Source organism: Rhynchophorus ferrugineus, unplaced genomic scaffold (assembly GCF_030347505.1).
Source record: "Rhynchophorus ferrugineus isolate W39M unplaced genomic scaffold, kcgeb_rfMv2 rfM8, whole genome shotgun sequence".
Classification (NCBI taxonomy): domain Eukaryota; kingdom Metazoa; phylum Arthropoda; class Insecta; order Coleoptera; family Curculionidae; genus Rhynchophorus; species Rhynchophorus ferrugineus.
The window spans coordinates 20,603,958-20,619,145 of record NW_027472587.1 but is presented as its reverse complement, the minus strand read 5'-3'; the positions used below and the strand labels follow the sequence as shown (position 1 = coordinate 20,619,145).

The 15,188-nt window shown below is 38.6% G+C and overlaps 1 protein-coding gene across 1 annotated transcript; it reads left to right on the top strand.

Annotated features, from left to right (window-relative positions):
* The first annotated feature begins 6,703 nt into the window (after window positions 1–6,703).
* On the top strand, window positions 6,704–14,684 carry LOC143201536 (IQ and AAA domain-containing protein 1-like). The gene is made up of 16 exons (XM_076412662.1): window positions 6,704–6,976; window positions 8,592–8,810; window positions 8,859–9,058; window positions 9,534–9,600; window positions 9,659–9,768; window positions 9,832–10,000; window positions 10,065–10,212; window positions 10,279–10,468; window positions 10,524–10,758; window positions 10,808–11,058; window positions 11,593–11,808; window positions 12,080–12,202; window positions 12,265–12,394; window positions 12,441–12,860; window positions 12,917–13,044; window positions 14,513–14,684. Exons 1-16 carry the CDS (start codon window positions 6,776–6,778, stop codon window positions 14,619–14,621), a joined length of 2,916 nt encoding a protein of 971 aa, XP_076268777.1. The 5' UTR covers window positions 6,704–6,775; the 3' UTR covers window positions 14,622–14,684.
* The last annotated feature ends 504 nt before the right edge of the window (window positions 14,685–15,188 follow it).

Here is a 15,188-nt window from a genome sequence, read left to right as displayed (position 1 = left end):
TGAGAAAAACAAGAAACCATTATTTTTCATGTAAAGTTGATTGTTTTTCAGTTATGGTTAAAAATGGTTAGAGTTTCAGAAAATTTTCATTGAAAAATATATTTATCACTCAAAATGATGTATGATGTTTTAAATTTATGAAGGAAACCATCTTATTACGCGTACATTTTTAAAAATCGGGGATATATTGATACTGTTATCTTAGTTTATAGAAGAGGTAAATGAGAAATACTTAGATAAACTCTTAATCACTATATCAAACGACATTTTTGTAATATTTTAGAGAGCTATCAATCATATAGATATGGAATAATACACCACCTTATTAGGCATGAAATTCCAAACCAAATGATGACATTTTCATCAACATATCATATTTTTGTCCAAAGTTATATGAGAATATCCGAGAGCATTTCAACAAATTTATTTCTAAATGATTTATTTTCAAACCTTCTTTTTCATGAGAAATTGAACCAAATGATTATAGAACATTTGAATAAGTTTTTTTATCAATCTCCTAGAACGTCAACAATATGCCCTTGGGCAATAAGTATAATCATATGATTTTAGTTATATAACTATCCTGACACGTAGAAGATCACTTCAGTAAGTGATCTACCCTACAACTTATAATCTAAATCTTATTATACTTATACATACTATCCTAACTTATTCTAAAAACTATTATAGCTTATTCTAGAGATCATTAAATATCACTTTATGTGTCTATTAATCAGTTCGTATGGTAGTTTGAGTTTGAGCCAACGCACTTCACAGTCATCGCGCACATTTAATCACAGTCATCGCGCACATTTAACTGTTTGGCGAGTACATTGGGATGCCCTAATAGTATTTTAGAGTACTTCGAACTAACACTTCGAATGCTAGTAGTACCCCACAGTTCAATACCATAGGTCCAAATGGACTTAATTATTGACTTATACAGCAAAACCTTATTATCTAATGATAATTTAGATTTACGCCCTATCAGCCAATATATTTGGTTTGGTGTAGACTTTGTCTCATTTGCTTTGATACGCCACGTTTTCAACCACAATTCGACTTCGTTAAGATGAAGTTGGAGGTTTCTTGTGGCTGATATTGGATCCTCGTGATTTCAATGAATACTCCATTATTTTTAAGATCAAAATCGAAATGTGGTCCATGTTACATTCACCATCCTAAGAAGGACTTATGGTACCCAGTACAAATAAATAATTACGAACTCCCGCAAGCAGACAATGTTTTAAATATTTGGGAATGCATTTTGATGGACCTAACATGGAAAAACATATAGTGACAAAACATAAACAGCTTGGGCTTAAGCATGCCACAGCTTATACTAGGAAGCACTTCTAGCACTACTGGAGAAATAACATAGCTAACCTTAGATCCAGAGGTTCCACAATAAACTATTGCGAGCTTTCGTCGATGCCCTACATTACGTCTCCAACAAACTAATTAAACGCGATATCCCCTTAGAACCTAAAACGAGTGCGATTGAAGTGTTAGTGCCAAGTACTCTGAAAGAATATTAGTGCATCCCAATACACTCGCCAAACAGTTTAATCAGTGCGATGACAGTGATGTGCGTGGCTCAAACATAAACTATCTTACGACCTGATCAGCAAACACATAAAGTGAGATATAATGATATCTTTATATATATAATAATCTTTAGAATAAGTTAGAATATACTTTAGAATAAGTTAGAATAGGCCCTAGAATAAGATTTAGATTATAAGTTTGTAAAGCAGTTCATTAACTGAAGCAACCGTCTATATGTCAGTATAGTTATATTGTATAACGGAAATCATAAAAAATACTTATAGCCCACGGGCAGATTGTTGAAGTTCTAAAGAGATTAATTTAAAAAAATTAAGTTTATTATTTTGTGGCGTGTAAACATCCTTCCTAACATTCAGTTTTACAAAAACGATGTCGGATGAACCAGCCAGTTATGTATAACGAATCAGCACCCCAGAAACAGGCCCCCTCGTCCCGTCCCGCACCCCCGAAAGTAACGGGGTTGACGGACACAAAATATTCCGGTTTATTTTTACTCTATCCATAGTAGCAGTAATTATTCGAACGTCTCCCTTCCCCTCCGTGTCCCCCTTCGTCGGACTGTTGGTCGAACGATACACACGCGGCTATTCCGTTACACGGTGCCGGCGAAAAAGGCCCGCTATCACTAGCCCGCGGCTATTTGCTCTAGAAGGGGAGGGGCGACCATCCCCTGGCCCTGATTGATTTCTCTTGTAACTCACCTTCTTTTTTTTAAAAACATTTTTTGTGAACAACCTTAAGCCCCCTCTCGCATTAATTCTTCGCAACATTCGTCGAAGCCCCCGCCCCCTTCTCCATCCCTCGCCCTCGGGGTAGCGTCTCTTTTATGCCGGGATTTTGATTCAGAGTTTATTCGGTTTGGACGAACTGGGGAGCATGTAGGAAGCTCTTCTGTATTCTTATGCATGCCCAGATATCTCAGAGTTGGCTAGGCATTTCGTTTAGGTAGTATTTTTAGGCTATTTTTTTGTGTTTATTACTTAATTGATAAAATTAGCAGCGGACGATACAAAAATTCGGGTGCAAGAACAAAGGGATATTTACGTCAAATAATATGAAGATAGAATGTGTTGAAGGTCTGGAGAATACGGTGGATGAGGAAGCAATTCGAAGCCTAATTCATGCATTTTTGCCATCGTTTTCACTGGCTTGTGACACGATGCATTGTCTTGGTGAAGCAGCACTTTTTTTTCTTCAAATGCGGCCGCTTTTCGACGATTTCGCCTTTCAAACGGTCCATAGCGTTAATGTAATAGTCGCTGTTGATGGTCCTTCTTTTTTCAAGGTATTCAATGAAAATTATTCCATGCACATCCCAAAATACAGACGCTACAACTTTGCCAGCCGACTGTTGCGTTGTTCCACGCTTTGGAGCGGGTTTGGATTGTCGATTGGACCGTGGAGTGAAATGATGGAGCCATGCCTCAACCATTGTCACATATCGACGCAAAAACTCGGGTTTGTTACGCTTGACTATTTTCAAACACAGCTCCGAATCATCAACTCGTTGTTGTTTTTGGTGCGCGGCACCCACTTTGCACAGAGGTTCCTCATACCCAAATATTCGTGAATGATATGATGTACAGGTTCAGTTGATATCTTTAGAGTGTCTGCTATTTCATTCAATTTCAATTGACGGTCATTCAAAATCATTTTGTTGATTTCTTAATGTTTTCGTCAAATTCAACACGTCTAAATTTAGCATACCAATCCTTGATGGTTGATTTTCCTGCGGCAGTGTGTGGAAACTCGGCATCAAGCCAAGTTTTTGCTTCAACTCTATTTTTTCCCTTCGAAAAACAATATTTTATCAACACGCGAAATCCTTTTTTATCCATTTTTTTCACAATAACGAAAGTTGCTTTACTCAAAATGCTATAATTCATAAACTAATGATCCGACATATGTATACACGTATCTTTTGAGGATTAGGGCTAACTAAAGAACATATGGATTTAATTCTAGTGGCCCCATCTGTGATGATGATGTAAACATGAATATATATGATGAATATTAATATAAAATATAAGTTTTTTGTTAAAAAATAGAGTATACTTTACGTCTTGAAGACAAATTAACACTATGCAAATATCTGTAAAAGTTTGGTTATAAATAAGGCAGAGAGTAATCCCATAACGTCACAAGCAAGAACGATAATATCTAAATATTTCTAACACCCGGACCACGATGATTTTTAGTGTATCCTGATTGACTAAACCACAACATCACTGCAATTTTAACAAGCTTTGCTAAGGAATGATGTTGAAAAACAAGGAAGTTGTTAAACAGTCTTCTAACACAATGTTGAAACAACAACCATGAATGTTTTAGAGTGTAAAGAACGCGGATTACTTGCTCGCGCGCCCGATATATTAGATTTTAATCGTCGCCGACTAGATGCCATAATCGTCAAGGGGTTGGGGATGGGTCCCGAGCTCGAAACACCACGCGTTCCGGTCGTCGTGGCGGTTTCTCGGGATGATAAATGGTCGCGGCGACCACTCGTAATCGTTTAATTGCTACCTGTGCGGGTACGGTACCGGGTTTTTTTTTTCATCCTTTTCTCCTTCCTTGAAAGTCGGGCGGCGTTCTAGCCGAAACCCGCGAAATGTATAATTATTTCCAGTCCGATTTATATACATATATATAATAATAACCACACACCTACGAGAAGGAATGATCATTCTTCTACCGGTTGATAAATGTTATATAATTAAAAGACGCTCTTTTGTGGTTTTCCGTTGGGTAACCCATTGGAAATTGTACGTTTCGGCGCCGTATCTATATAATCAACAAATACAGAAAGGTACGCGATGCCTCGACGGTCATAGATCAAGTAATCTGTGGACACTCGAACTTTTAGGAGTATAAAATGAATAACGTATTTCAAAAAAAGTTCAAAAAATAAATAACGAACACACTGAGCGTAAAAAATAATCAAACTTTTATTCAATACACGAAAAAACGTTTTAAAATAAAATATGTACATATTTTTTTTGTATTAATCGCCCAGAAAGTCAACGATCTGCCCGTAGGCAATAACTATTATTATATGATTTCAGTCATATACTATAACTATCCTGACACGTAGAAGATCACTTCAGTAAGTGATCTACAGTAAGTATTCTAGGTACTATTCTAACTTATTTAAAAGTCTATCCTAACTTATTCTAAAAACTATTCTAGCTGATTCTAGAGGCCATTCTTCGTATGACAGTTTGTATTGAGTTTACGCACTTCATTTTCATCGCGCACATTTAACTGTTTGGCGGGTACACTGGGATGCCCTAATAGTCTTTTAGAGTACTTCGTACTAATACTTCGAATCACATTCGTTATGAGTTCTAAGGAGATATCGCGCTGAATAAGTTTGTTGGAGACGTAATATGGGGCATCGACGATGATTCGTAACACTTTACTCTGGAACCTCTGGAGGATATCTATGTTAGATTTGCTAGTATTACCCCACAGTTCAATATCATAGGTCCAAATGGGCCTAAGTATTGACTTATACAGTAAAACCTTGTCATCTAATGATAATTTAGGACTTAACCCCAAGAATATTAACCGCAAGCTGTTTGCGTTTTTTCACTATTTGTTTTTTCCATGTCAAACGTCGATCGAAATGTATTCCCAGATATTTAACGTTGTCTGCTTGCGGAAGTTCGTGATTATTCAATTTTACTGAGGGACATGTTCTTCTACAAACGGTGAATGTCATATGGGTACATTTTGTCTCATTTGCTGTGATATGCCACATGTACATAATAATCGTTGTAATAACTACTACACATATTGTATATTCTACTATATACACACAATTGAGCTTAATAACAGGTGAGGCAAAAGTCCCGCTACCATTTTGATTGCGCTATATCTTGGTTATGTGATGTTTAGCTTCAACCATTGTGTTGTGTAAGCATCGATATTTTATTATTGATAAATATATGCCACAAGAACGAGCAGAAATAGTGACAATATTTATTGAAAACAATCGTTCCATTATTGCCACTGCAGTACGATACGACAGCAGATAGGTCTCGTTCTAGAAGACAACGGACGTCTCGTAAGGCTGAAAATGTGGCTCTGGTGCGCGATAGTGTTGCAGAGTCTCCGGAAACATCAATACAAAGACGTGGTTGCTAGTTACACATTTCTGCACGCAGTTTAAGGTGAATTTTGAAAACTGATTTGAAAATGTCCCCGTAACTGAATTTTAATTAGTCCAAAAATTGCTACCGAGAGATCCTGATCTATTTCGTCTAAGATAATGAGCGATGAAGCCCATTTTCTTCTCAGTGACTACGTCAATAAACAGAACAGTCGAATCCTCAGTTAATTTATGAAACATCATTGCTCCACTAAAACCACTGTGTGGTGTGGGATTCATGAAACATCATTGGTCCCTATTTTTTGAAAACGACTAAGACCGAAATTTTCTTGTGCCTGAAGTGGAAGAGCAAAGACTAGATGACATGTGGTTTCAGCAAGATGGAGCCACAGCACACACTGCTCGTTCAACAATTTAATTATACAATGACATTTTTCCACGAAGGCTAATTTCGCGATGAGGCGATCCAGATCTCCAGATTTAACAGCAGTTATTTTATTAAGTATTAAAATGGGTAGGCCCTAAGCAACGATTGAAAATAAGTAAAGCCTAGGTAATTTGATAAATGTTCTAACTAAACTGGAACAACAAAAAGCTCTAAATACTCTGATCATTGCACCATAGAGGTAGTTGACTGCAATATTTCTACGGCTATATCCATGTGATATGGCTAGTGCTTAAAAAGAAATCTGAACGGTTTTTGCGCTGAACGACTTTGGTAGGCAAACCCGTACTAAAAATTCCACAAAAACCGCTGAAGGGTATAGCAGTCCGGTCCCTGCTGACCTAAATAACTTCAAGGTATACAATTAGTTGTCCGTACGACCCCATAACATTTAAAGAAATATCCTCTAACTCCTAATCCTTGAGGAGTTTTCTCATGTCTTAATGTCGCGCCGTCAAATGTCTCCGATGAAGGAAACTTGGTTACAACTTTATAAGTCTATCTATTCTGTGCACTGAAATAAACAAATGTCAGTAGTAACACTCACAAGAGTGACAATATGTCATAATCAACTTTATGAACATATACGTCATTCTATATGACAAAAATAAAGTATCCAAATCAAATTTCTGTCGATTAAAAGGTCCGGTATGTCCTTCGAATTCTACACCGACTGGTGGATCCAGTCCAGGAAGGCTCTCGACGATCTGACCCAGTATGACGACGCAAAACGCGCAAAATTCAAACCTATAACCGATAGGAACGTGGCCTCTGCTTTGGTCGGTGGGTTGTACACCAAATACTGCATGCTGGTGCAAGATTTATGTGCGTGCGTTGATCAAATGGCACAGGTGAGATCAGTATGATTTAGTAGCGTCAATATTTTAAACGAATAAGCGCTATTAAATCACCTATAATTGTTTTCTATTTTCTCTGTTAAGTAACAAAAAAATTAAAGAACTCAACAACATAAAAAAAACTCCTTTAAAATTGACAATAACACCGGGGCTAGGAATGATAGAGATAACGCGGAAGTTTTCTCTAAACATTTAAAATCAGTATTTAATCCGTACCCGCCTGAAATATCTGCGATAGAAGAAAATAACAAAATTGACTGCATGTTAAAACGAAAAAGCTTTTGCCCTATATGCACTTTAAACTGTTGAAATCGTGCCTCACAGATAGACATTTTATTGTCAAACAGAGTGACGGTATTCCACAGGACAGTATTCTTCGCCCATTGTTATATCTATTGTATACAGCTGACCTACCGACCTCAAGAAACATTACTGTTGCAACATATGCTGGCGATACAGCGGTTTTATCATCACACGAGGATCCAATATTAGCCACAAGAAACCTCCAACTTCATATTGACAAAGTCGAATTATGGTTGAAAACGTGGCGTATCAAAGCAAATGAGACAAAACCTACCCATGTGACATTCACGCTTTGTCGAAGAACATGTCCCTCAGTAAGATTGAATAATCATGAACTTCTCCAAGCAGACAACGTTAAATATCTAGGAATGCATTTCGATCGACGTCTGACATGAAAAAAAACATATAGTGACAAAACGCAAGCAGCTTGGGTTTAAACTAAACCAAATGTACTGGCTGATAGGGCGTGAATCTAAATTATCATTAGGTAACAAGATTTTGCTGTATAAGTCAATACTTAGGTCTATATCGACCTATAGTATTGAACTACTATCGAACAAATCTAACATCTTCCAGAGGTTCCAGAATAAAGTGTTGTGAGTCATCGCCAATGCCCCATATTACGTGTCCAACAAACTCCCATAGAACCCATAACGAGTACCCATAAAGACTCCTTTTATCGTCCTATTACCTGTGATCTCTAAAGTTTTTCAAAAAATATACATAAAGAGAGTGAAAATAATCGCAGAGTAGGGAAATATTATTCCAGACCATCAATTTGGCCTCCGTAATAAACACGAAACATTAGAACAAATACATAGATTAGTCAACCAAATTAACAAAAACTTAAGCGATAAAAATATTGCTCCGTTGCATTTCTCGATATTTCTTAGGCCTTCGACAAGGTGTGGCACACTGAACTGCATGTTAAATTGAAAAAGCTTTTTCCCCATACGCACTTTTAATTGCTGAAATCGTACCTCACAGACAGACATTTTATTGTGAAACAGGGTGACGAATACACTGACCTACACCGAATATATTCGGGTGTTCCGCAGGGCAGTGTTCCTGACCCATTGTTATATCTATTGTCTTTCTCAGTATTTCTCCCCTCTGCGATTATTTTTCTTATTTTAGAGTCGCTTAATGTCTAGTTTATTAACAATATCAATAGACAATGTTTTTATGACAATGACAACGATGGAATAAGGAATTCACAACACGTAATCTTATATATGTGAGAAAGATTGTGTCAGACAGTCTAATCTAAAACGTAGATTACTAATTCAAGTGCCTGACATTTTAGCCGCAAAAAAGAATAGCCGTTAAGAAACTGGTCGATTCGGCTTGCGTTCGCCTCAATGAGTTCAACGATGAGCTCAGAAAGATCAGCTTGTCCGAGTATCACTACATCGACGGTAACCTGGTCGAGCTCAAGCTGATACCTTACGACATAGAGATCCTGCATCCGTGCCTCTTTCATCACCGGCCGGTGAACGTCGAGGAAATGGTCAGAAAGATCAGGGTATGCGCTCAGATTGTTTAAGTACTGGTTAACACTCAGATATTGTAGAACGGTGAGAAGATATTCGAGCCACCAGTTCCGATCGTTATAAAGTCCTCCAGCGTTGCTCTATTGGAGGGCAGCAAAGAACCAAAGTCGGTGATGGTGATCGAACCAGATCTAGAGAATAAGGAGAAACCCGCGGAAGAAGTTACTGAAGGTGTTCAGTTGAAAATCAAGTCGTCAACCAAAGCTATCCGAGTTAAGCAGTGAGTTTTAATGTATTTTTGAAGGCCTTGCATGTTTTATATAACATATTCGCATTTTAATTGCAACTTCTTGCAACATATATTAATATCATCACAGGGTGTTATGTCTGGTGAGTACGCTACGCATTCACAATACTTGTAATGTCTGTTAGTCGTTATTGCTGGTCTTTTTTCAATAATATGTTGTATGCAATAACAGTTTCGTTCGGTTTTAACAGCTCGTAACACGCCATATGCAGAAGAAGTCTCTATGGTCATGAATATTTCACTTCTGTGGTGATACAGGTGGCTCTCTTGGTTCGTCCCATGACGACTTTACACTTGAGGTTGTCGCAGTAGATCCATTTTTTTATCTCAAGTCACAATATACTGAAAAAAACATTTTTGGTCCGAAAACCAATGAAACTACGGGGTTGAAATAGTTTGAAAAGTTATTTTCAGTTAACTAGTGTGGTAGCCATTTTTCTTCTTTTAGATATTTTTCACTGAATGTAAACCACTGGAAACAGTCCATGCAACAACTATTTGAAAGTTACTTGAGAGTTTGAACAGGATTTTCGTCCAATGAGACTTGCAATTTATTGTCCTGGAACATTCAAGGTCGCAACTATGCAAATCAAACAGCAATCTTCAGAGCAGCAAAAGAAAATCTTCAATCAAAAAAGATCACTGCAAATTCAAACTTTCGCTACTCTGTTCCTCACCGTTATGTATTTAATTCATTAACTTCCAATTTTTGTACTATCCGATACTTTATTTTTACTATATTTAAGGCCACAGTCTATTTTGCTGAACCCTCTGCCCCCCGAAGAACAAAATGTTGACCGTCAAGCGTTAGAACGTGAAGAATCCATCAAGCTGATACAAACCGCAGAAAGAGCCAGACAAGAACGTCTGTACTACTTCGAGAAGAACAACGCCGTTAAAAGGAAGAAAGAGTTGGTGAGCGAACTCTTACATACACCATTATAGTCGAGATTATTCCTTTTCTTTCCTCATTTTGCAGCAACAAGCAGCAGCAAACAAGACTGCTCCAAAGGAGATCGATCCGGAGACTAAAAACCAGGCGACAATCAAGATCCAGAAGACATGGCGAGGATATCAGGCGAGAGACAATCTAAAGTTTCGAGAGAATCAACGTCGCCTGCTCATAGGTCTCAACTGTTTTTCTTTTCACTCAAATAACTCCTGGTTCTGTTTATTAATCTTTACCGCCACAGGCATGACGGAGGACAGCTGGAGATCGAAGAAAGAGTTCGAAATCTTCGAGGCCAACCTAGACAAGCGCAGACAGTATCGAGACGAGAGGATTAAAGAGTACATCGAGGCTATAGACAAGGAAAAAGCACGGATACTGACGGTCGTGGCACCAGGTCTTTTGGAGGATATCGAGGATGAGATCAGAGAATGGTATAACTCCGTTTACAACCCAACATCACTCTTCATCACTGGAAAAAACATCCAGGTTTCACCGGTGGTACGTAGAGGCCCGGACGTTCGATAGCTACCCTCCAGAAGAGAAAGGCGGTACAGTGCTGGTGGTGAGGGGCGAGACACTCACCCCAAAAGAGTACATCGACGAATACGAGAGAAAACGTCGCGAGATGGCCAAAGCGGGCGGCAAGAACGCCCAGAAGGAGAAGGAGAAGAAGGAGAGGGAGAAGAAAGCCAAGGCCGAAGCCGAGAAGAAGAAGAAAGAGGTGGGTAATACCACGCGTTATTACTCATTGGTTTACGTACATTTTCAAGGCCGAGAAAAAGAAGAAGGAAGCGGAAGCGAAGAAAAAAAAGAAGAAGAAAGGTGGAGAGTTCGAGTACGAATACGGGGAGACCTTGAGCAAGCAGCTGCGGGAGTTGGGAGAGGACGAATTCCGACGTATATGGAATGAGAGGAAAGATGTTGATAACCCCACTGAAAAGTACTATCTGGATCTCATCACTGATGAGAAATGTTACGAGGTACAGCTGGAGGTGCGTAAGAAAGCTGATGAGCTCATGAGGTATGTCACATAAATATTTGTAAGGTATTTAGGAGTTTGTATGTTGTTATGAGAGGCCTGAGTCTTTTCCAGGCTTCTTTTACGATTTTTAAACATTCTAATTTCTTGTCAGTATAGATCCTTCTATCATCTGATCTAACCGACGTCATCTAGCCGTGAATTTTGATGTAACATTGATGAAAATCATAAGAAAATTGTTTGGGTTCATTGTAGTGTTGTTGATTTAATTCTGACATTGGAAGCTCGATCAACATCGTCAATGGATAGTCAGTACAAGGAGTGTGTTTACTTCTGAATTGGTACTGTTAGTAACCGGATATTTTCACAAATTTCTTGACTTGTGCTTGACTTCCATGTGCCGTAAGTGTCCTCCAGAGTTGTTTCCATTCTATGTACTCTTTTACAGGTTCACTATTGAGCTATCTTCTTATTTCTTTACTTCTCATTCTGTCCATCTTTCTTACAACCCTAATTCTTTTGAGGTATATCATTTCTGATGCTTGTATCTTACTTGTTGCCTATATATGTCCGCAGGTTGGAACTGGAGATGCTCCAAGAAGCTCTGGCCAAAGACAAGAACAAGAAGTACAAGAAGAAGAAACAGAAGAAGAAGAAACGCGGGAAGAAGAAGGGCAAGAAGGACCTGACCGCCGATCGCCTAACCGAAGATTTGTTCCAGGAACTGGTGGATAACAAGATCATTCGGCCCTATCCTGCAGCGAGATTGGATGACTTCAAGGGAGATTTTAGGTAAGAGTGAGTCTCCACATATATTTGTTTTCCAAGGTTCGTGCATAATTTTAAAGTTAACCACGTCAAGTTTTCTGGAGGCTAATAGGAATATGAGGGGCGCTCTGACGTCGAACTAATTATTTTTGAGGTCTTTATTCTAACTTTGGCTAATTATACTTAAATGTACAATAGAAAGTTAAAAGCGCCAAGCTCTTTGCGTCAAACACTCAATATTGACTGAGTAACACTTAAAGAAAAGTTCTTGTTAATCTCTTGACTTGTGTTTCAGCTACAAAAATACGGAACTACGCGCCATGGATTTCGATCCTGCGGCAGTTCTGCTGGACGTAAGACAGGCGGTTACGCTTAACTGTATTCAACCACTTGGAGTGGAGACCATGAAAAAGCCGAGGTATTGTTAACTAGTTTTAAATACATGAAGAAGTCTCAATTAACTGACTTGTTTCCTTGAAGATCGGTACTGATTGTTGGTCCTCGACAGAGCGGCAAGCACTTGCTCGCCAACGCCATCTTCAATCACACACAGTGTGTTCTCTTCGACCTGTCACCGGAGGTAACAGCAGGAATATACCCGGGAGCTAAGGTAAGTTCGCCTGTTCGGTTTTCGCATTATTGTCAATATTTTCAAGGGTTTGACGATGTTGATACACCTGGTGACTAAAATGGCGAAGATCCTCCAACCGTCCATCATATTCTTCGACGCTGCCGAGAAAGTCTTCTATAAAAAAGTGCCGAAAGAAGAGAAGGACCTGGATCCCAAAAGAGTTGGCAAGAAACTGGTCAAAGGAATCGTCAAAACCATAAAACCGGAAGATCGTATCCTGGTGCTCGGCATCAGCAAGGCTCCCTGGTTGGCGCAGGCCGCCAAACTGAAGAAGGCCTTCGACAGAGCCATTCTCATACCTCGACCTGACTACGGTAGCGTGTACATGTTCTGGCGAGAGTTCCTCATGCCTTACCATCAAGTGGATCGCGATTTCAACTTCACCAGCTTAACCACCGTGACGGTCTATCAACCATATAGCGTGATAAAGAGTGTGGTGAAAAAGGTACCGATTTTTCTTTGAGAATTGTTACTGATTCACGAGAGAATTGTTTTAATCAGATTCTGACGCCTCGTCGGATCATTCAGTTGAAATACAAGCCCCTGAAAGCCGAGGAACTGCACGAGGTGTTCGTGCAGGATCAGTTGGAGCCAATAACGGACAAAGAGTGGAAGAAATATACTAAATGGTGAGATACAGTGAAGTTCTTTCTTTACTTTTAATATACTGTGATGTATACAGGGTGTCTTGCACTTGTTTACACTAAAGCATATAGCCTTTTTAACTTCTACCTTATCCTACATTTTAACTTCATAGGCTTGTAGAAAAAGGAAAATAGACGGATTAATATGAATATTTCGTCAAAATTTAGCAACTTTTCTCAATAAACTCACTTTTAAAGTGAAAATAGATGGAAGTAATTAATCTCCTAGAACGTCAACAATCTGCCTATGGGCAATAAGTATTATTATATGATTTCAGTTATATAACTATCCTGACATGTAGAAGATCACTCCAGTAGGGGATCTGCTGTACAAATTATAATCTAGATCTTATTCTAGATGCTATTCTAACTTATTTCAAAGTCTATCCTAAATTATTCTAAAAACTATTTTGGGGCTAATATGGGGCATTGGCGATGACTCGCAACACTTTATTCTGGAACCTCTGGAAGATGTTAGATTTGTTCAATAGTAGTTCAATACTATAGGTCGATATAGACCTAAGTATTAACTTATACAGCAAAACCTTGTTATCTAATGATAATTTAGATTCACGCCCTATCAGCCAGTACATTTGGTTTAGTTTAAACCCAAGCTGCTTGCGTTTTGTCACTATATGTTTTTTCCATGTCAGACGTCGATCGAAATGCATTCCTAGATATTTAACGTTGTCTGCTTGGAAAAGTTCATGATTATTCAATCTTACTGAGGGACATGTTCTTCGACAAAGCGTGAATGTCACATGGGTAGGTTTTGTCTCATTTGCTTTGATATGCCACGTTTTCAACCATAATTCGACTTTGTTAATATGAAGTTGGAGGTTTCTTGTGGCTGATATTGGATCCTCGTGTGATGATAAAACCGCTGTATCGCCAGCATATGTTGCAACAGTAATGTTTCTTGAGGTCGGTAGGTCAGCTGTATACAATAGATATAACAATGGGCGAAGAATACTGTCCTGTGGAATACCCGAATATATTGGGTGTAGGTCAGTGTATTCGTCACTCTGTTTGATAATAAAATGTCTATCTGTGAGGCACGATTTCAGCAGTTTAAAGTGCATATAGGGCAAAAGCTTTTTCGTTTTAACATTCAGTCAATTTTGAAAGTCAATTTTGTTATTTTCTTCTGTTGCAGATATTTCAGACGGGTACGGATTAAATACTGATTTTAAATGTTTAGAGAAGACTTCCGCTTTATCTTTCTTTATAATTAAATACCATCATATTTTCTGTCAATTCTTTTATAATTCTTCGACCATTTCTCGCTCTATATAAATCACCCACCCTCCTTACAACACGATTCAACAAAGAAAAAAAAAACAGACAGTAAATCAAAGACAGATTAAACCAAAACCACGGACAACAAAAATTAATATCCCAGGCAGCGATAAAATAATCAACTCGGCCGTGTTCCCTCCTCTCTGCCGTCTAGGTACGGGAAGACTCCGCTCGGCAAGGAGCGTTCGCAGTTCAACAAATGGGCCGACGCCAAGAGGGAGCAGGAAAAAAAGCAGCAGGAAAAACAGAAGAAGGGAAAATAATAATTCCGTTATCTCGCGCTGGGTGGGGGGCCGGGGGGAGTGCAAGGGTCCCCGGGGCGGCCGCGTCTTCGGGGTCGCGGGAGGGGGGCGTGGGGTGCGGTGGCGTTGCCGACCGGCAATTGTTGATTTTGCACTGGGGTGATTTGGAGTTTTCGTTCTTCAATAATTCATGGAACAATAAACTCCTTAATGAATCTGTTTTCTTTCTTTCGGCCGCTGTTTCTTGTGATTCGATGATTCGCGATGGAAGATGAATTAAAATTGTTTTGTTTTAATCGTAATTCTTTGAGGGAACGTTAATCAATCGGCATAGTGATAGTATACAACTTGGTAATAATTATAATCGAGTTTAGACCAGGGACTTTTCGATGGATGTGTCATTATTTGTAATGTGTTCAACCTTAATGTAACTTTTACATGTTTAAAACACTTACCTAGAAACATAGTCGATGCTCTCTGTTGTATTTAGATTAACCTGTAAAACAGAAATGTCAATAAAAAACCATAAAGTGTCAATATATTAAAAAGAAGAATGAATGATTAAAAATGTAGTATCAAGAAAAAGAG